This window comes from Micropterus dolomieu, linkage group LG07 (genome assembly GCF_021292245.1).
Source record: "Micropterus dolomieu isolate WLL.071019.BEF.003 ecotype Adirondacks linkage group LG07, ASM2129224v1, whole genome shotgun sequence".
In the NCBI taxonomy this organism is placed as follows: domain Eukaryota; kingdom Metazoa; phylum Chordata; class Actinopteri; order Centrarchiformes; family Centrarchidae; genus Micropterus; species Micropterus dolomieu.
Window position 1 is genome coordinate 15750065 of NC_060156.1, and position 18840 is coordinate 15768904.

Here is an 18840-nt window from a genome sequence, read left to right on the forward strand (position 1 = left end):
ATGAGCTTCAGCTGGGAACTTCTCCCCATCAAAAGCAATCTGAGAATAAAAGGAGAGGGGCGTTTCTCCCAAGAGTTCCACCATCTGACAGGTCACATTCTAGAGATGGGATACATGTGCTTTGAGTGCACTGTAAAAGGCAACATGAGGCCATTTCAGTCTAAAGAGGTTTATAGTAATTGATGCAGGAGAAAATTCTTTGATCAAGTCACATGGGGTTGAGAGAGCAGGTACCCTGACAGAATGTTCTTGAAGTTCTTGAGACTGGGTGACAGTGAGCAATACTGAACTAAGTGTTATAGCCATTAATAATGAATCTTGCCTATAAGATCCCAGCAAAGCTTGAAGATAAGCATGTGGCCCAGTACATTGTCCAGAACCAGCAGTTAAAGACTTCTAGTTCAGACACACTGGTGGGACACTGGCCACTATTGAGTCTGTCACCCTTAGGATTCTTTTGGCTGTACTCATCATAGTGCAATAAACTTGCCAAGACAGTAGATGTTCTTAGACAGCTTTTATTCATCATAGTTGAATGACAAGAGATCTTGCAGTCTTTAGACTCCAGCTTTCATCTGGTTGTTGGGTGGTAGTGGCTTGCCCAGGTGGATCCCCACAGTCAGTCCAAACTCCTCAGTGGCCTGTTTCTCACAGACGTCCGGCTTCAGCTGGAAGCCCTTCTCCCTGTCGAAGCAGTCCAAAGGAGTGAAGGAAAGTGGTTTTTCCTCCAGGAGGCCTTGCAGTCTTTTACGCCAGCCCTCCAGCATGGTGCCTCGCACCTCAGAGGGAACGTGAGACGGAGCCCAGAAGATCTGAGGGGCCAGAACTTGGAAGCCACAGTAGTGCAGGATGCCATTCTGGAAAACGGTGGTGATATGGTCAAATGTTTACCACAGTTGATAACCCATTAAATGCTTTGCTAAGTCAGTTTATGCTGGGCCAGTACCTGCAGCGGCCACAGTGTGACATTCATGTCTCCATTAATGCCATTTGCACTGAACATGGACTCGTGAGACCCAGTGGTGAAGGACAGCATGGCTTTCTTGTCCTGTGCAGAAAACACAATTCAAACAAGCCAAAAGACACACACACCACTAGTAATGCAAACCTCTTGATTTGGTCCCTTACCTTGAAGATGCCCTGGCTATACCTCTTCTCTTGGGAGTAAGCAAAGCCCAGTGTGAGCACCCGGTCAATCCAGCCCTTCATGATTGCAGGAAAACTGAACCAGTACATGGGGAACTGAGAAGAGTTTGAGTTAGTTTCAAGCACAGGGCTTGGGCTTAAACATATTAGTCAGTCGGCCTGTACCTGAAAGATGATGAGGTCTGCTTCAGTGAGTTTGCGTTGTTCTTCGGTGATGTCAGCAGACAGTTTTCCAGCCTCCCATGCTAGTTTGGTCTCCTCTGCGTAACAGAAGTGATCTGCATTCTTAACTTCTCCTGCAGAGACAAAATAAACGTTGCCTGAAATTATGGAGAGCAACTAAAGCAAAAAAACTGCCAGGTTTAATGCCAGTGAGATATTGATATACCAGTGATGTCCTCAGCAGTAGCAGAGGCTTTAAACTTCATGGCATATAGGTCAGATACTTCAGTTGTGTAGCCCTTAGTGCCAAAGACTTCCACAGCAGCATCTTTAGCTGCAGCACTGAATGAGCCAGAGCTCTGGTGGCCATACACAATCAACACTTTCTTTCCTGCTAAACCAAGAATTAAATATTAGAACAACTCATAATTTCCAACCATAACACACTGTCAAGAACACAGAGCAGAAAACCTCACCCATTCTGGAGAATATGAACAACTAGCTGGTCTGTTAATGGAAAGAACTGCTCATTCTGGAGCAAAGCAGAAGATGCTATTTTTATACTGCAAGCCTTCTGGAGCATTTGCACTCTCTCAGGTGCTGTCAATCAGCAATCAAGGTCATCAATCAATCAGCTGAGCTTGGGTGATTCTCTCTCAGGAGTCTCATCAACATATCCACATATCTTTTTCTGAACCTAGTCAACATTTTTTAATGGGGAGGGGAATTTTTGTAAATGCCAAAAATATGCCAGTTAAACCAGCTGCAGATAAAGCCTGTTTTAAACGCAGGATAAGCTTACAATAGTACTCTCGAGCCTATGTCGTCTACTTGAAGGCAATGTGTGCTTTTCTCATTTTAGCCTACCCAGAAAGAGACAGAGTATATGTTTGTCTGTGTTTTTGTGTCTTTTATACAGTAATCGTGTGGATATTTGAGAGCATGCGTGTCTGTGTACAAGATGTTTTAAAAATTGTGTGCCACTCTTGATGTCTTCAAACCACATGAAGCAGATGTGGCTGAGTGATCTTCTCACTCTACTGTTACTGGTTTCCAGCTCTGTTTTCCTTTACATTACTTTGCTCTAAAGAAACATTTGCCTGCGGTAAAGCACATTCACGAATGTTGCCCTTTAAAAAAAAATTAAAAAATAGACTCGGCAATGAACATCAAAGGCAGACATGAGCTGGCACACATCTGGGACCAAAATCAGTCCTAAATCCCATCTATCAAGACACCATGAGGAGGAGGGATTAGGGAATAACTACGCTACAAATGCTCACATGCATGCAAGCACACCACACAGGGCCTCGCAGAGACCTTTGGAAGGGCAGGTTGCCAAAGTATAAAAAGGGCACATGGAACAAGGATTTAAATAGGGCTGTTCTCAAAATATTGATATAGAAATATATCGTTATGTATTCCTTGCTGATACGCATATACAGATGCTTCTGTATCGATACGGGAATACTGGAAATACCCAGCTCTAGCTTTAAAACACTGTGGACTGACATAACAGAACAGTTGCTGTAGAGGGGTTGCTGGGGTTGCTGGGGATGCTGCTGCTGCTGCTGCTGCTGCTGTTGTTGTTTTGTTGCTGATACTACTGGAGGTGATCTGTGACTAGAGATATTTCATACATTTTCCTGAAATCTAATAGGGCCATTTCTTCTTCACTCTTTACTTTGATGTCAGGAATATTATTTATTTTACATTGGAACTGACATTTCTATATTTATTTCCAGTCATTGAGTTTTTATTGTAGCTGAGCTGTTGTAAACACTACTGTTGCTGTCAAAATGTAAATATATTCCACTGTTCTGAATTTAATGGTAATTTTTGAAAAAGGGCTGATAAGTAGGCTATAAGTCGGAGGAATAGGCTTAGTATCAGTATAAGCCTGTTTTACCAATGTTGTTATACTTATTTTAAGGCACAAGGCTTTTATTAAGTTAATGTAATGATCCTAGTTCAAGTGAAACGTTTTTAGTCAAATTACTTTAACCCTCCACCTATTTCCAGGAAAAACACCTAAAATAACATACCCAAAATAAATCAGTAATAACTGCTCAACCATTAGGCCTAGATGCATAATTCTGGTGTGGTGTCCGAACAAAATGCACATATATTGTACACTACACTGGTCTCCATTGATAGGTCAGCTAAGCTAAGGAATATGAATCAACTGTAAATGAACCTATTTATTTTTCTATTAAAGAGTAAATGGAGTTGCAATAAAGGAAAATATGATATTTTCATCCTCGCCTGGTTTAAAATCTATATTTTAATATCACCATTAAAACCATCATCCAACTCATTATAATGCAACAGAATATCTTCTGATACACCTGGAATACAACTGTAACTGTAAATTTGATGGGGAAAAAAAATTAACTAACAGCAATTACACAATTTTAAAAAAATATATCACGCGAATGTCCATGATTTGGCCACATTGACTGTTTATATGTTCACTTTTATTGGGAGTTTTCTTCAAAACACTATTTCTCTCCATACAACCAACAGTGCTCCGGCTACGGCACGTCACGGCTGCGCTATGGTTTTGCGTCCATAGGCCGACGTCAAAGTCCACTGGAAGCATCTCAGAAGCGTTTCAGCAGCGGAGCGTGCAGTCTGCCACACGTTATTGACTTGTTATTAACATGTGGCATTGTCATTTTCGTGCTTCTACTACCTTCTTCACAGCACTTTTTTTGTTTTGTGTGACAGTTGACATTATTGTTTAAATGTGTCCCATTTCAGACTCCAGTGTGAACTGTCCGTTGCCTGAAAGTGACCCACATGCGCAGAAGAATAACACAATGTCACACGCAGCACGCTGTTGCAGGCTACAGAAGTCAACAAGGAATAAACAGAGGTTAGCTCCGGTTAGCTCATGTGAGACTCTCGTTTTTTATTGTCCTCTCATGGGTTACATTTCTCCCGAATTATGACAAGCAAGAGCTGCCAACTCTCACGCATTGAGCTTGAGACTGGTTCATTCTTGAGACTCACGCAAATCACACAGCAAAAGTTGTGTTTGTGTGTGTGTGTTAATACTGTCACGGCAAGGAAGACTGGAGAACAGGGAGAGAGAGGTTTTTTCGACAGCTGTAAGTAACGTTATTGCTATTGTGTGACAGTCTAAGATGCAAAGAACATTGTCGTCCGTGCCCAACACTGACTTGACAATAAGGATCGGATAAATTGGGTATATTTTGATTATTGCCTGTTATAGGCTATGTCTAATGTTTAGCCTACTTTGACTTTGTTGTCGATTGATCAATCATAAAGGCTAAATAGGTTACACTTTGCTCTATGAATGGTTGCTTTTAAAGTCGTCCTTATTTTAAAGGTTTTGGCAAGTTATACAAAAATTCTTGTGAATGGTTGTAATAAAGCCTTTTTATACGCTTTGATCCGCGGGGTCACTCTGCGCTGATCTACAGACAGGCAAACAAGCGCTCCAAGACGTAACCATGGCAACGGGTTCTGTGTAACTGGCGCGAGTTTCCTGAATAATCTTAGTAAGGCCACCAGTTCTTAAACAACGACAACCTTTGCTGCTGTCTCTTATTCATTAAAAATAACCTATTAACTTCTACTGAACTAATTTGAAAGTTAGTAGTTATATTATTTAGTTATAGACTCAATTAGCTATTTCATGTTGCACATTTAGCTGTTAAAGTTTGGTAAAAAAAAAAAAAAAAATGAATACAAAATAATAATTATTATAGAGAAAGAGCAGTGGATTAGATTAGTGATTTCCACTGCAACACATCCACCAAAGAACTTATTGTTGTGGGTCCTGCTTTACCATCCATGTTTAATAGAGCTGCCGCCAGTTTGATAGGGGTGTCGGGAGGTCTCAGTAGCCTATATTTTCCTGCTTTTTTGCCCTTTGCCAATCACATGCCTGTTTTGTTTTAATTAAATTTATGTTAATCTTAAACCTGAGTTGCATCCTCCTTCTTTGTTGCGGCCTGAGAGCCGGGGGCCTAAGAAATTGGGGGCTCGTCCGTTTTTGAATTCTGGTAGGTTTAATTACACTTAAAAAGCATTGTTTGTGATTGTGGTTAAGGAGCTGGTGGGGTGTTTTTTTTATTTATTTTTTTTGGCTGTCTTGGACTGCGGATGTTTACGGAGATATGAGAAGGTAAGTGTAAATCCACCTGTGTGCGTTCGTTACCTGTAGGAGTGTTTCCCCTGGTAGATACAGCAGCGTCTCCCCTTTGGGTTTCATCGGGGGGGCTTGTAGTGCTGGGGTACCGCGTTAGAGCTTCCTTTTTCCCTTTTCCCTCAGAATTTGCTCGGGAGCACATCCGTGGTTCCAGGATGGTTGCTAGTTTACCAGTTGCTTCACTCGGGCCAGCGGGCTGATGGTGCGTAAGTACCCACTGCCACACCTCATGAAGACTAGGGGGGAGTTATGTAATAAGATTCCAGGTTAGGTAGTTACCTAGCGGGGAAGCTCCATTTGGAGGCTACGTCGGCCTTTTGCGCACACTGGTGGGTCCTTGCACTGTGCATTCTCATTTTGTCTGTGGTTGCGAATGTCTGATAAATTATGGATGACGTAGTAAAGGCATTTGTTGAGGCACCAGCCGAGGAGTTTCTAGAAGAGTGTTCAAAGGATGAGTTGGTTAAAACTGCTGACTATTACAAGGTTGATGTTGGCGATAAGAGGATCAAGGACATAGAAAGCAAATTTAAAAATTTATTTGTTAAAGATGAAAGTGCTGGGCACCTCGGAGGGTCAGTTTTCCGCAGGTACTGAGGGTTCGTCCAACTCAGTTGTGTCTCTTGGATCTGGTTTGAATTTTGAGCAGCAAAAACTAGTGTTATGTATGAAGTTGGAGACTAAAGAGGGAGGTTTTTGCTTATTTAAAGTCATGCCAGTTAACCAGCAAAGCCAATCAGAGTTTAAAACTCGTTCCGCTGTGTCCAATACCAGCTATAGGTCAGTCTTTTGAACATCTGATCATCATGATGATTGTGTGGGCCCATTGCCGCCATCTAAAGGGGGTGCGAGTTATCTACTAACAGTGATGTGCCAGAGCACAAGGTATCCAGCTGCGTTTCCTTTTAGCACAATTACAGCCAAGTCTGTGGTACGTGCATTATAACAGTTTATTTCCATCTTTGGTGTCCCCAGAGTCATTCAGTCTGATCAGGGCTCCACTTTTTTGTCACACTTATTTGCACAGGTTTTAAAGCAGTTGCACATTGAGCACAATCAGGCGTCTGCTTATCACGCCCAGAGCCAAGGTGCCTTGGAGCGTTTTCATCAAACTCTTAAATCCATGTTGCGTGCATTTTGTATACAGATGAACAGAGACTGGGAAGAGGGTCTGCCATGGTTGCTGTTGGCTGCCAGAGAGGTGGTCCAGGAGAGTACAGGGTTTAGCCCTAATGATCTTGTTTTTGGCCATAAGGTATGGGATCCTTTAGCACTACTGCAGGATAAATGGAAAGAGGTCCAGCCGCTGCACAACCTTCTTGACTATGTAAATGGTTTTCGGTATAGGCTTTATAAAGCCCAGGAAGTGGTTAAAAACAATTTGGCGTCTGCACAGGACAAAATGAAAAAACTTTATGGCCGCGGAGTTGAGGATTGTGACTTTCTGCCTGGAGATCAGGTGCTTGCTTTGTTGCCCATTGTTACTTCTCCATTTCAGGCAAAGTTTTCAGGGCCATACTCAGTGGTGGAAAAGGTGTCAGACCAGAAATATGTGATTGCTACTCCCAGTCGTAGATCTTCTACTCAGCTCTGTCATGTCAACTTACTAAAACCATACTATGCTTGTGTAGAGCAGTCAGTTGAAGCACAGCATTCTGATGTGCATTCAGCTTGCTTGTCTGTATCTGTGTCCAATCAGGCTGTGATAGGTCAAGGGGAGGAGGATTTGTTAGGCCCAGATGAAGCGGTTCTATATGGTCAGCTTAAGAACTCAGAGTCTATGCAGAATCTGTATGGCTTGTTAAGCCATTTAGAGGAGTCTCTGCGTAGCCAGTTAGCTGACCTGATCAAGCAATATCCATGTCTTTTTGGAGATACCCCTACCTGCACACATTTGGTTGAGCATGATATCTGTTGGGGATTGTAAACCGATTAAGCAGAGGTTTTATCGTGTTCACCCGGAGAAACATAAACATTTGGATGCTGAGGTTAAGTGTATGCTGGAGAACAGTTTTGAGGAGCCCTCCAATTCCACCTTGTCTGCTTGTGCCAAAGTCCAGTAACACTCCCAGATTTTGTACAGACTTTAGGAAGGTAAACAATGTCACAAAACCAGACTGTTTTCCGCTTCCCCATTTTGAAGACTGCATTGACCAAGTGGGGTCTGCTAGGTTTGTGATTAAGTTTGATCTATTGAAAGGCTACTGGCAGGTCCCTTTGCCAGAAAGAGTCCGAGAGATTGCTGCATTTATTACACCTACTGGTTTGTATACATATGCAGTGATGCCGTTTGGTTTGCGGAACACCCGAGCGACCTTTCAGCGCCTGATGAACAGGATTGTTGGAGATTTGGATGGGTGTTCTGTGTATTTGGATGATGTAGTTATTTTTTCTAATGATTGGGATGGTCACCTTGACCGCATTAAGAGGTTGTTTGACCGCTTGGCTCACGCACAGTTGACTGTTAATCTGGCCAAGTGCGAGTTTGCGAAGGCTACAGTCACTTATTTGGGCCGTGTAGTGGGGCAAGGGAGAGTGTGTCCAGTGCAGGCAAAAGTATAGGCTATTGATGACTATGCCCCGCCTCCAACTAAAAAGGCGCTCATGCGTATTGCATGACTGCCTCGAGAGGTCTTCGTGTTGGGCCTCTGTACTGTGTGCTGTCTGTGGTTCTCCCTGCAGGCAATTAAGGAGATTGGGAGCACCTGGCCAGTGAGCCCAACCTATTAGGCCTGCCTGCCCGGACGCCAGTGTCGTGCTTGTGCCTTCCACACCGCTCTGCCACATTGTTCTTTTGTTTTAAATAAATTTATGTCAATCTTTGTTAAACCTGAGTTGCATCCTCCTTCTTTGTTGCGGCCTGAGAGCCGGGGTCGTAACAATACAAAAGAAATAAAATATAAAAATTCTGTAAAAATAAATATTAGAAAAAAGTAAATAAGTAAAACAATAAGCGTTGTGTTAGTATGTTAGACAATAAAAATAATATATTAAATTAAAATAAGAAAATAAAACAGTAAGCGTGTGTGTTTAAAAAAAATTTTTTTTTTAATTAAAATAAACTAAGTAAATGACACAGTAACATGTGTGTGTTAAAAAAATAAAAAATAATAATACATTAAAAATTAAGATAAATTAAGATAAACTAAGTAAATGACACAGTAACGTGTGTTAAATTTTTTTTTAAAAATAAATAGATACAACCGTAGGTGTGTATATTAATAGGCAAAAAAAATCAAATAAAATTAATTAGTTTATAAAAAAAAAGAATAAAAAAAACTGTATCAAATGTAAGATTTAAAAACACAACAACTACTAAAATATCAAACAATCAAAATTATAATAATTTGAAAATTAGAACAATTATTTATTAGTCTAAGTTTCCACTGGTTGTCCTCAGTTCATAGCGTGATGAAATATATTTTGCAGCAATTATTTGACATTTGGGCATTTCTTCCAGTAAATAGAGGAGTGTGTGTGATATAAATTCGAATTTGGGGTATATTTGGAAAATGTTTGCAAAGTGTTTTTGTCTAAGTGTTTTATATTTAGAGCATGAGGTTAGAAAGTGCAGCTCTTTCTCTACCTGTCCTCTGTCACACTGGGAGCAGAGTCTCTCCTCTTGTTTTTTTAGTTTAACATTTTATTGTGCTCAGGTAATTTGCCAGTGTAAATTCTCTTTTTAGGGTCAGATAAGATTGGAATTTACTTTGTGTTTTAGTTGTTTTTTTCCAGTATTCAGTATATTTTTCTTTCTGCTTGCTGATAATTTGGTTTGGTCTGCTTGAGTTGGCGTTGCTGTCCTGAGGCTGTTGGGGACTTATTACTGCAGAGAGCCTCAGGACCAGCTGGCTGAGGGGACTCTTCTCTGGTTTCAGCTCCTGGTATGTTAGGCTTTGTGATGGTATGTCTGGGGGTTAACTGATTTCAAGTGATTGTAAAATTGAATTGATCTTTTCTGTATTTTTAGTAAGAGGGGGTATTGGCCGAGCTCTGCTCTGCATAGATTATTTGGTGTTTTAATAATTTTTTGTAATATTACTATATAATTCGCTAAAAAGTGATTAATCCAATTATTTCCAACTTGGATCGCCAATTCATCCTGCTGGGTTTTGTTTAGGTTGTTCCATTTCTTGGTTGGACTCTAAGGATCCCTCAATTTCACAGAGCTGGTTCTTGCCTATAACTGATAGCGTCGACTTGGCGCAATTACACTCCACCTAACTGATGCAACACCGGCGGACACTGTGGCAGGAATCAAGCAAACGCGCTTTGCGCAGGGAGTGGCAGACAGTTTGTGACCGGCTAACATACGGTTTTGCAATATAAAAATGTGTAAGCTGAAGCGCAGCCCTGCTCTGTTGGGAATGTGAGCTGCACAGAGCTGCCGAAGTTAACGTGTGGATAAGTGGTGAATTGTTTTCACTTAGTTTCGTTTTGCACAGGTCTCATCTATACAGTCCCAAATGGGTTCTGTGTCTGTCTGTCTGTCTGTCTGGGGTTCTATCATATCAGCAGAGTAATGAATGAATAGCAGATTATAGGGTGGGAGATTTTGAAACATTGTGATTAAATGATGACATTATTCTCATATAAATCTTTCTGGACATGTCCGATTACACAGATATGTGGGATAGAAGCAAAAAGTTTTGAACATTCAGTCCAGGAGTTTCTAACTGAATTAAAATTAACTAATTTATCCTTCAGGTGAAAAGGTGCCACATTTAAAGAGGAACTTCCCCAAACAAAGACAAATAAATACAACAAATACGGATTTACATTAAGTGGCTCCTCCATTGCTAAAGGAAAACCTATGCTCTTGCATATTATGAACTTTAATATTCCATACATTCTCTAGAATAAAAAAAAAATACTGTCTCTGGTGTGACACATAGATTCTGTGGGGGAAGACTCCCCAATACATGCTAAGGTTTGGTCAGAATTAAGGCTATCATGTCTGGAGGTTGGCAAGTATCTTGATCACACTGATCTGACCATGATTAATGACTTGGCTTTTCATCTGCACATACATGTGGCTGTTGAACTTTTAAAACAAAATGCCTGAGGATTAAAGAGCGATGATCACGACCCCTTCAGTGGGATATGACACAGAAGGCCTAAAACGAGCCGACCTCCAAATCTCACTCCAAACTAAAATGAAAAGTTGGCATCCCTGTGACAAGTGTTCACAACTTTCTGTTCTTTTCATTATGGTTTCTGGCACTCTACAGCGCAACTGCCCCACAACTCAGTCCCTCCATCTCTTTCCCCACTGTGTCCGCTCGGACAAATTGTATGCACATTACTCAGAAGAGAGTTCGCAGTCCTGTGGATTTCAGGTGTAAGAAAGGGAATTTGTGAGTAGATGATAGCGAGGTAGAGGAGGAAGCACCACATGTATAATAATGGCTTTTGTGAAGCTTTTTCGTTCGAAGCTTTTTCGATCTGATGATGATTAATGTAATATTTATTCAAAATAATATTTTACGACTTCAAAATAAGAAATAATACGTTTTAGGAGTTAATACTTATTACATCTGTCTCACTTTTAAAAGTATAGCTTTGATCAGCAGCTAAGACTTTAATATTTACAGGTTTGAGGACAATGCACAAAGATGGTGGAACAGCATCTGCTTTCAGCCTAGTCTTGACCTTTTTGGTCCTGACAGACTGGTCTAGCTCAAAATGGGCATGCAGATTGACTTGAGCTTATTTTCCACGCAGCAAGTCAGGTTTTTTTTACCCACATTAAAGAGGTGGTATTATGATTTTTGGCTTTTTCCCTCTCCTTTATTGAGTTATATATCTTTTTTGTGCATGTAACAGGTTTGCAAACTGAAAAAGCCCAAAGGCCAGCCAAAAGGGAGCTCCCATCTCCCACAGAAAGCTCTGCTCTGAACTGCTTGAAAACAGCTCGTTTGTAGTCCAGCCCTTCACTTTCTTTACTTGTGACGTCACAATGAAAACGCGTCATAAAGCTTGCCAAGCGGCTAGCGGGGACAGGCACGCCCTCAAACCAAGCTAGTCTGAGCGGAGGCCCTTTGGCTCGACTCGCCTTTGTTTGGTTTTCCATTGTAGAAATGTTGTACCTGTACCTGCTTCCAGGTACTTTTTTTCGTATCACCTCCGTTGAGGTTCCAAGCGAGCTGAGGGATACTAAAATGTAACGTGAAAACACGACAGACTGCTGATTGGTCAGAGAGAATCTTCACTATTCACTGCATCATCATTGCTGCACCAGACAGAGGCCAGCAACAGAAAGTTTTATATTTTACAGTCTTCTTATGTAATTTCATCACTAAATCCACTTCTGAGAAGTTTTGAGGTGAGAAATCAGCTGTGTAGATTTCGAATATTGACAGTTTTACGAGAAGTGATGGCGGAACAAAAATGTGCTTGAATATTTTCGGAGTTGAGGAGCTCCGCAAGTGGCTGCGGGGGGAAGCCTGTACCAACCCGCGGGAGGAGCGTGTGAGGCCGGCCAGCCGCCCGCTCACAGAGCCCTCTGCTCCCGCCGTCACACAGACCGCTGCAGCAACAACGGCAGAGGAAAACACGGCTGGAAGGTTTTCATACCGCTTATCTGTCTTTACATTCTGAGGAATGTTGAAACGTTTTAACTTAAAAAAGAGAAAGCTGTGTGGATCGCTGGTGTGTGTGTCACATTGAACATTACGTTGCGGCAGTTGTGTCTGGCGTCGCTATGACGACAAGCTATGTATTATCTCTGGGTACTATCTGTATCTGAGTTTGCGCTATGGTAGCTTTTTTCGGCAAGGCAGCATAGATCGTCAGAACACCGGCAACAGTTCAACGTTTAGTCCTAATGGTAAGATGTGGAACAATGATGTTGTGTGGTTGTGGATTGGTAATAACTTATACTATCTGCTAGGTTACGGTCGCAGTCTGAAGCGGCTTTGATTTGGATTACACTACCTTGTTTCTTACGACCCGCCCTTCTCTGCTTCTGATTGGCTAGTAGTCCTTACCTGGGAACTGCGCATGTGCAACTCCCAACAAAGATTTTGTACAAGTAAGATGCGTCACTCTGTAGCTCAAGAGCGGAGCGTACAACACGTAGGGTGAAAAGAGGAGCTCCAGCAATGTGCAGTATGAGAAAAATATGGTGTTTTTTCAAAATTAAACCATGTAAACCTGTTCTGGTATAACCCCTAATTAAGATTTTGAACCTGAAAATGAGCATAATACCACCTCTTTAATACATCATAGTGTCTGAATCTACCATATTGGTGAACACTCAATTCTTACTAGATATGTTGACACTAATTACAAAATTACTTTGTACAAATTCACATCATCATCAAAGTTCCTGTGTGTGAGAACTGTTTGAAAAAATAAAACAATTCACTAACTAACAAACTATCTGGTAACTGATGCCAACATCAGCAAAAAAGCTGTTGATGAAGTTCCAAAACTGAACAATGCATAACTTTCTCAATCAAACCTGTAGCTGTTTAAAAGCAAGGTTGAATTTAAGGCAGCTGAACTTCTTCTGAAACGTCATCTACAACCAAGTCCAGTTGCTCTCGATTCAACTTTTCTTGGATAACCATGACCTGGATGAATCTTTACAGATGTGTAGGTTTGTCTAGCCCGTTCTCTCTCTTGTTCTCCCTCTCATGGTACATAGGGGGTTTAGTGGAGCCTGAAGATTATCTGCAGTGATGTTTTAATAAACCAAACATTAAGCCAGATGTGTTGTGTGTTCTTTCTTTGTGGAAAATGTACCTCACATATTTTTTTGTTGTTGGCCTCTTTAGTGATTGTAAGGTTGCTCCTGTTGACCTGAGTCAATCATTTTTTCCTCCTCTCCATGTCAGCTGGGAAACCATACATTCGTACTCCTTTTCCTGACCGACTGCAGCATCGCCACACCGTACAATAAACCGTGCTGTAGACACAAACCACTTAGCCGGACTCAGTGGATTTTAGCCGTAATGGTGTCTGAACAGGAGGGCTCGTCACAGATGAGGTCATCAGGTGAAAGGTCATCATGTGGGTCATTTTATTTACTGCAAAATTATTAATTCATTTTACTGATTGGGCAGGCCTTCTCAAAAGGGCAGAAGAGGAGGTGCTCAAGCACCCATCGCACCCACTTCACCACATGAGTGAGACATATGGACACGCTTTGCCAGCTATCTGTCTTCCCATTGTCTCTGCTTTTTTTGACTTAGAGTTTTTAATGGTTGGTAGGTACAGTATTTGTCACACCGCTACATGCATTGTTCAAATTTAAAAATTATGAGGTTCTGGTGTTTATGAGGCCTACTCTTTTCATTTTCAGTCTTCAGTGTGCTTCATATTGGCCCTCTGGCTGCATTCCCTCTGTTATGATGGGACGGGATCGTGTGTTTTGCTGGGAGGTATGTTTTCATGGTTTGTGATGTATTGAGCTATATGATCCCTAATTTGTTGCAACATTGCATGATGTGCTCACAAGCATGTCTCACACTTTCTATATATGTGTCAGGTATTTGATGTGTACCATTCAAGGCTTTCAGCCTGGTTTATGTGTCTCATTCTGACCATACAACATAAAAAAACATCTGCAGCCCAACTTTAAGAGCTCTTTTACATATAACTACAACCATGCAATTATAGAGTACAGAAGGGCATTAAAAAGGTATGCACACAAGGTACACTTACGTAAGTACAGAGGCTAATGGCTTGTTTGTCTTAAAATAAATACTGGATAATAAACTGGAAATGTAGCCTACAATGCCCTCATATGGCCAATGTGAGAAAATACAGCAATTTAGTTCTTTTATATGGCCTTAACTTTAAATAAAATGCTTATTCTTACCACAAGTAAACTGCAATGCTATCTAGATGCTACAAAAGTAAAATGAGATTATTAATGTTCATTTTAAATGTGACACACTGGCCTACCACTAATGGAGGGATTACCATATTGGCCTACAGTGGGTCTAAGAGGTGCTTCTGTTTGAAGTGACGCTTCTCCCAATCTCTTCTTTTTTGCGCCCGATACCAATCCAAGTCCTTTCATACAGAGAATATGAATAAGGACACCACGTCCTGCAGCAGAAGACCTACGTTACAATTAGTAAAATAAGAAATTTAAAGATGTTTAGTATCAGTACAGATCCTTCTTGAGAAAATATAACCTGCATCTCAGGTTTCCTTTGTGATTCTATATACATTGTTGTATATATACACACAAACTATATTATAGTTTCTTGTATATTCTGAATGAATGTGTGTATATCAGCTTTCAATAAAGCAGGACTGCTTTTCCGGAGACTATGTTCCATTCCTGGTAACAGATGGTGCCCAATTCCTTCCATTGAACCAGCCAAATGACCTTCCCTGCAGCTAGGCTGGGAGAAATGGAATAGACAATGGGAGAGCAGGATGGACACCAGATCAGAGACCTGTAACTGAGGCAAATAGTGAGGGGTTCAAACCCCCAATTAATATAAGATTGAGACATGGGTTTCGAGTGGAAGGATGATTTATTTAATATATATTTATTTAAATATCAGCATTTGGGGCAAATTTATTCATTACACAAGCTCAGACAATAACAAACAAGATGTAGATGCCAATGGTGTCAGAAATGTTAAAGGATAAAAGCAAAGTTTTAAAAACACCTCAGCATCTACAGAAACCAGCCATGCAGGGGATAACCTGTGGGCCACCCGGGTTGCCTTGACACCACTATACTCACACTGGTGTGCAGCCACCTAAACACAGCAAGTCAAACACACATAAACCACACAATAAAACCAAGTTAAACATGTGCACACAGCTATCATACACACCACCACATGCAGTGAAGGGGAAAGGGGTTCCCAAAATCCACTACCCTGTCTGTCTGAACACTAAAAAGAGGGGAAAAGGGCTAATATACTGAGGGAAATCACACAGCCAAAAAAAGGGAAAATAGCCACACCTGTAGCAGACCTTAGCAGTTGCACCTGCTAAATACCTTACAGATGATATTTACCTCGAACAACGCAGTAAATAGTCAAACCAACTCTGACTCCACCTCATTTATCGATCGGACATTTAGGGCCACTGCAACGTAAATCATGTTATCAAAGGCCACCTATAAACACACAAACTAGTAAACTTGCAAAGGTCCACTAGATAGCATCTTTTTACCTCAGGGTTATCAACCTCCAATTCCTTCTCTGCTGTGAACTTTAGCATAACAGGCTATGCGGCCTACAGGGTCTGGACAACAGGTCAAAATGCAAATGCCTGTGATGAAAACAAATTAACACATGTTCACAAAAGTTAAAAAAAAAAACATTGTCAGCCTTGACGCATACCTTCTAGAAGACCTACTTGCTCCCTAACCCCACTGGAACACAATGCCTAGAGAGATCCTGAGTGCTCGCTGAAAATCACCTCTTAGAGAGCCACAGAGGGTGGTGCTTCCCTGAGAGGTTTCAACGGATTGTGGCATTACAAGGCCTATGATCCCATCACAAACCCTTACAAACATACACACTCAATGCCCTCAAACACTATGGTTTTCTGTCCGGGAAAATGATGCATATAGAAAAAGTAAACAGTAGGCTTTGACAACGTTACTGTGTTGATCTGATGCAGTAAGCCTATTTTAATTACGAGGAAGCTAATTACTGTTCATGATTCATACATTTTAACCACACTGTCAACTCCAATCGTATGGTAAGAGATTTTAGCTGAGAAGTCTTTGCAAATTATTAAACAGAAATGAATGCCTTGTTTTGGTTACTGATTTTCTTCAGTTTTTTTGACAGCAAAAAGGAGGAAATGATCTTAACATGTACAAACAAAAACACAGCGACCTGGTGAAACCTCAGCGGTGAAATATGCACAACGTCCAGTTCCTATATGTCACAGGCTATGGTCTGGAAATCAGAGTGCAAGGCTGTTTCCTTAAGTGTGCCCCTCACTCCACCCCACATACCCAAACAAAAGCTGCTTCTCTGGGACAAGCTTGCATGCAAACTCTTCGGCCGTCAGCATGTCCGTACGGGGTACCGAGCACTTCAGCTTCAACAGACGGCATACAAGCAACGCGCACAGAACTCACCTAAACATTTAAGTCAAAATTTCCACAAAACTCAGCAAGAGATGCTTTACTGCACTTAACCAAAAAAAATAAGCAGTGTTCATCACTACCCTCCAGCTTTGATCTGGCTGTTGGGTAGGAGTGGTTTCCCCAGGTGGGTTCCCACTGTCAGAACAAACTCCTTTTCAGCATATTTCAAATGAGCTTCAGCTGGGAACTTCTCCCCATCAAAAGCAATCTGAGAATAAAAGGAGAGGGGCGTTTCTCCCAAGAGTTCCACCATCTGACAGGTCACATTCTAGAGATGGGATACATGTGCTTTGAGTGCACTGTAAAAGGCAACATGAGGCCATTTCAGTCTAAAGAGGTTTATAGTAATTGATGCAGGAGAAAATTCTTTGATCAAGTCACATGGGGTTGAGAGAGCAGGTACCCTGACAGAATGTTCTTGAAGTTCTTGAGACTGGGTGACAGTGAGCAATACTGAACTAAGTGTTATAGCCATTAATAATGAATCTTGCCTATAAGATCCCAGCAAAGCTTGAAGATAAGCATGTGGCCCAGTACATTGTCCAGAACCAGCAGTTAAAGACTTCTAGTTCAGACACACTGGTGGGACACTGGCCACTATTGAGTCTGTCACCCTTAGGATTCTTTTGGCTGTACTCATCATAGTGCAATAAACTTGCCAAGACAGTAGATGTTCTTAGACAGCTTTTATTCATCATAGTTGAATGACAAGAGATCTTGCAGTCTTTAGACTCCAGCTTTCATCTGGTTGTTGGGTGGTAGTGGCTTGCCCAGGTGGATCCCCACAGTCAGTCCAAACTCCTCAGTGGCCTGTTTCTCACAGACGTCCGGCTTCAGCTGGAAGCCCTTCTCCCTGTCGAAGCAGTCCAAAGGAGTGAAGGAAAGTGGTTTTTCCTCCAGGAGGCCTTGCAGTCTTTTACGCCAGCCCTCCAGCATGGTGCCTCGCACCTCAGAGGGAACGTGAGACGGAGCCCAGAAGATCTGAGGGGCCAGAACTTGGAAGCCACAGTAGTGCAGGATGCCATTCTGGAAAACGGTGGTGATATGGTCAAATGTTTACCACAGTTGATAACCCATTAAATGCTTTGCTAAGTCAGTTTATGCTGGGCCAGTACCTGCAGCGGCCACAGTGTGACATTCATGTCTCCATTAATGCCATTTGCACTGAACATGGACTCGTGAGACCCAGTGGTGAAGGACAGCATGGCTTTCTTGTCCTGTGCAGAAAACACAATTCAAACAAGCCAAAAGACACACACACCACTAGTAATGCAAACCTCTTGATTTGGTCCCTTACCTTGAAGATGCCCTGGCTATACCTCTTCTCTTGGGAGTAAGCAAAGCCCAGTGTGAGCACCCGGTCAATCCAGCCCTTCATGATTGCAGGAAAACTGAACCAGTACATGGGGAACTGAGAAGAGTTTGAGTTAGTTTCAAGCACAGGGCTTGGGCTTAAACATATTAGTCAGTCGGCCTGTACCTGAAAGATGATGAGGTCTGCTTCAGTGAGTTTGCGTTGTTCTTCGGTGATGTCAGCAGACAGTTTTCCAGCCTCCCATGCTAGTTTGGTCTCCTCTGCGTAACAGAAGTGATCTGCATTCTTAACTTCTCCTGCAGAGACAAAATAAACGTTGCCTGAAATTATGGAGAGCAACTAAAGCAAAAAAACTGCCAGGTTTAATGCCAGTGAGATATTGATATACCAGTGATGTCCTCAGCAGTAGCAGAGGCTTTAAACTTCATGGCATATAGGTCAGATACTTCAGTTGTGTAGCCCTTAGTGCCAAAGACTTCCACAGCAGCATCTTTAGCTGCAGCACTGAATGAGCCAGAGCTCTGGTGGCCATACACAATCAACACTTTCTTTCCTGCTAAACCAAGAATTAAATATTAGAACAACTCATAATTTCCAACCATAACACACTGTCAAGAACACAGAGCAGAAAACCTCACCCATTCTGGAGAATATGAACAACTAGCTGGTCTGTTAATGGAAAGAACTGCTCATTCTGGAGCAAAGCAGAAGATGCTATTTTTATACTGCAAGCCTTCTGGAGCATTTGCACTCTCTCAGGTGCTGTCAATCAGCAATCAAGGTCATCAATCAATCAGCTGAGCTTGGGTGATTCTCTCTCAGGAGTCTCATCAACATATCCACATATCTTTTTCTGAACCTAGTCAACATTTTTTAATGGGGAGGGGAATTTTTGTAAATGCCAAAAATATGCCAGTTAAACCAGCTGCAGATAAAGCCTGTTTTAAACGCAGGATA

General features: G+C 41.7%; 2 protein-coding genes across 2 annotated transcripts; both read right to left on the reverse strand.

Annotated features, from left to right (window-relative positions):
- Nucleotides 1-502: 502 nt before the first annotated feature.
- On the reverse strand, nucleotides 503-1943 carry LOC123973679 (NAD(P)H dehydrogenase [quinone] 1-like). Its single transcript, XM_046053886.1, has 6 exons — nucleotides 1785-1943; nucleotides 1535-1702; nucleotides 1312-1442; nucleotides 1129-1242; nucleotides 947-1048; nucleotides 503-857 (listed from the first exon to the last, which is right to left on the reverse strand). Exons 1-6 carry the CDS (start codon nucleotides 1786-1788, stop codon nucleotides 558-560), a joined length of 819 nt encoding a protein of 272 aa, XP_045909842.1. The 5' UTR covers nucleotides 1789-1943; the 3' UTR covers nucleotides 503-557.
- Nucleotides 1944-17239: 15296 nt separating this feature from the next.
- LOC123974422 (NAD(P)H dehydrogenase [quinone] 1-like) lies at nucleotides 17240-18680 on the reverse strand. Its single transcript, XM_046055130.1, has 6 exons — nucleotides 18522-18680; nucleotides 18272-18439; nucleotides 18049-18179; nucleotides 17866-17979; nucleotides 17684-17785; nucleotides 17240-17594 (listed from the first exon to the last, which is right to left on the reverse strand). The coding sequence occupies exons 1-6, from the start codon at nucleotides 18523-18525 to the stop codon at nucleotides 17295-17297; spliced, it is 819 nt and encodes a 272-aa protein (XP_045911086.1). The 5' UTR covers nucleotides 18526-18680; the 3' UTR covers nucleotides 17240-17294.
- Between the last annotated feature and the right edge of the window lie 160 nt (nucleotides 18681-18840).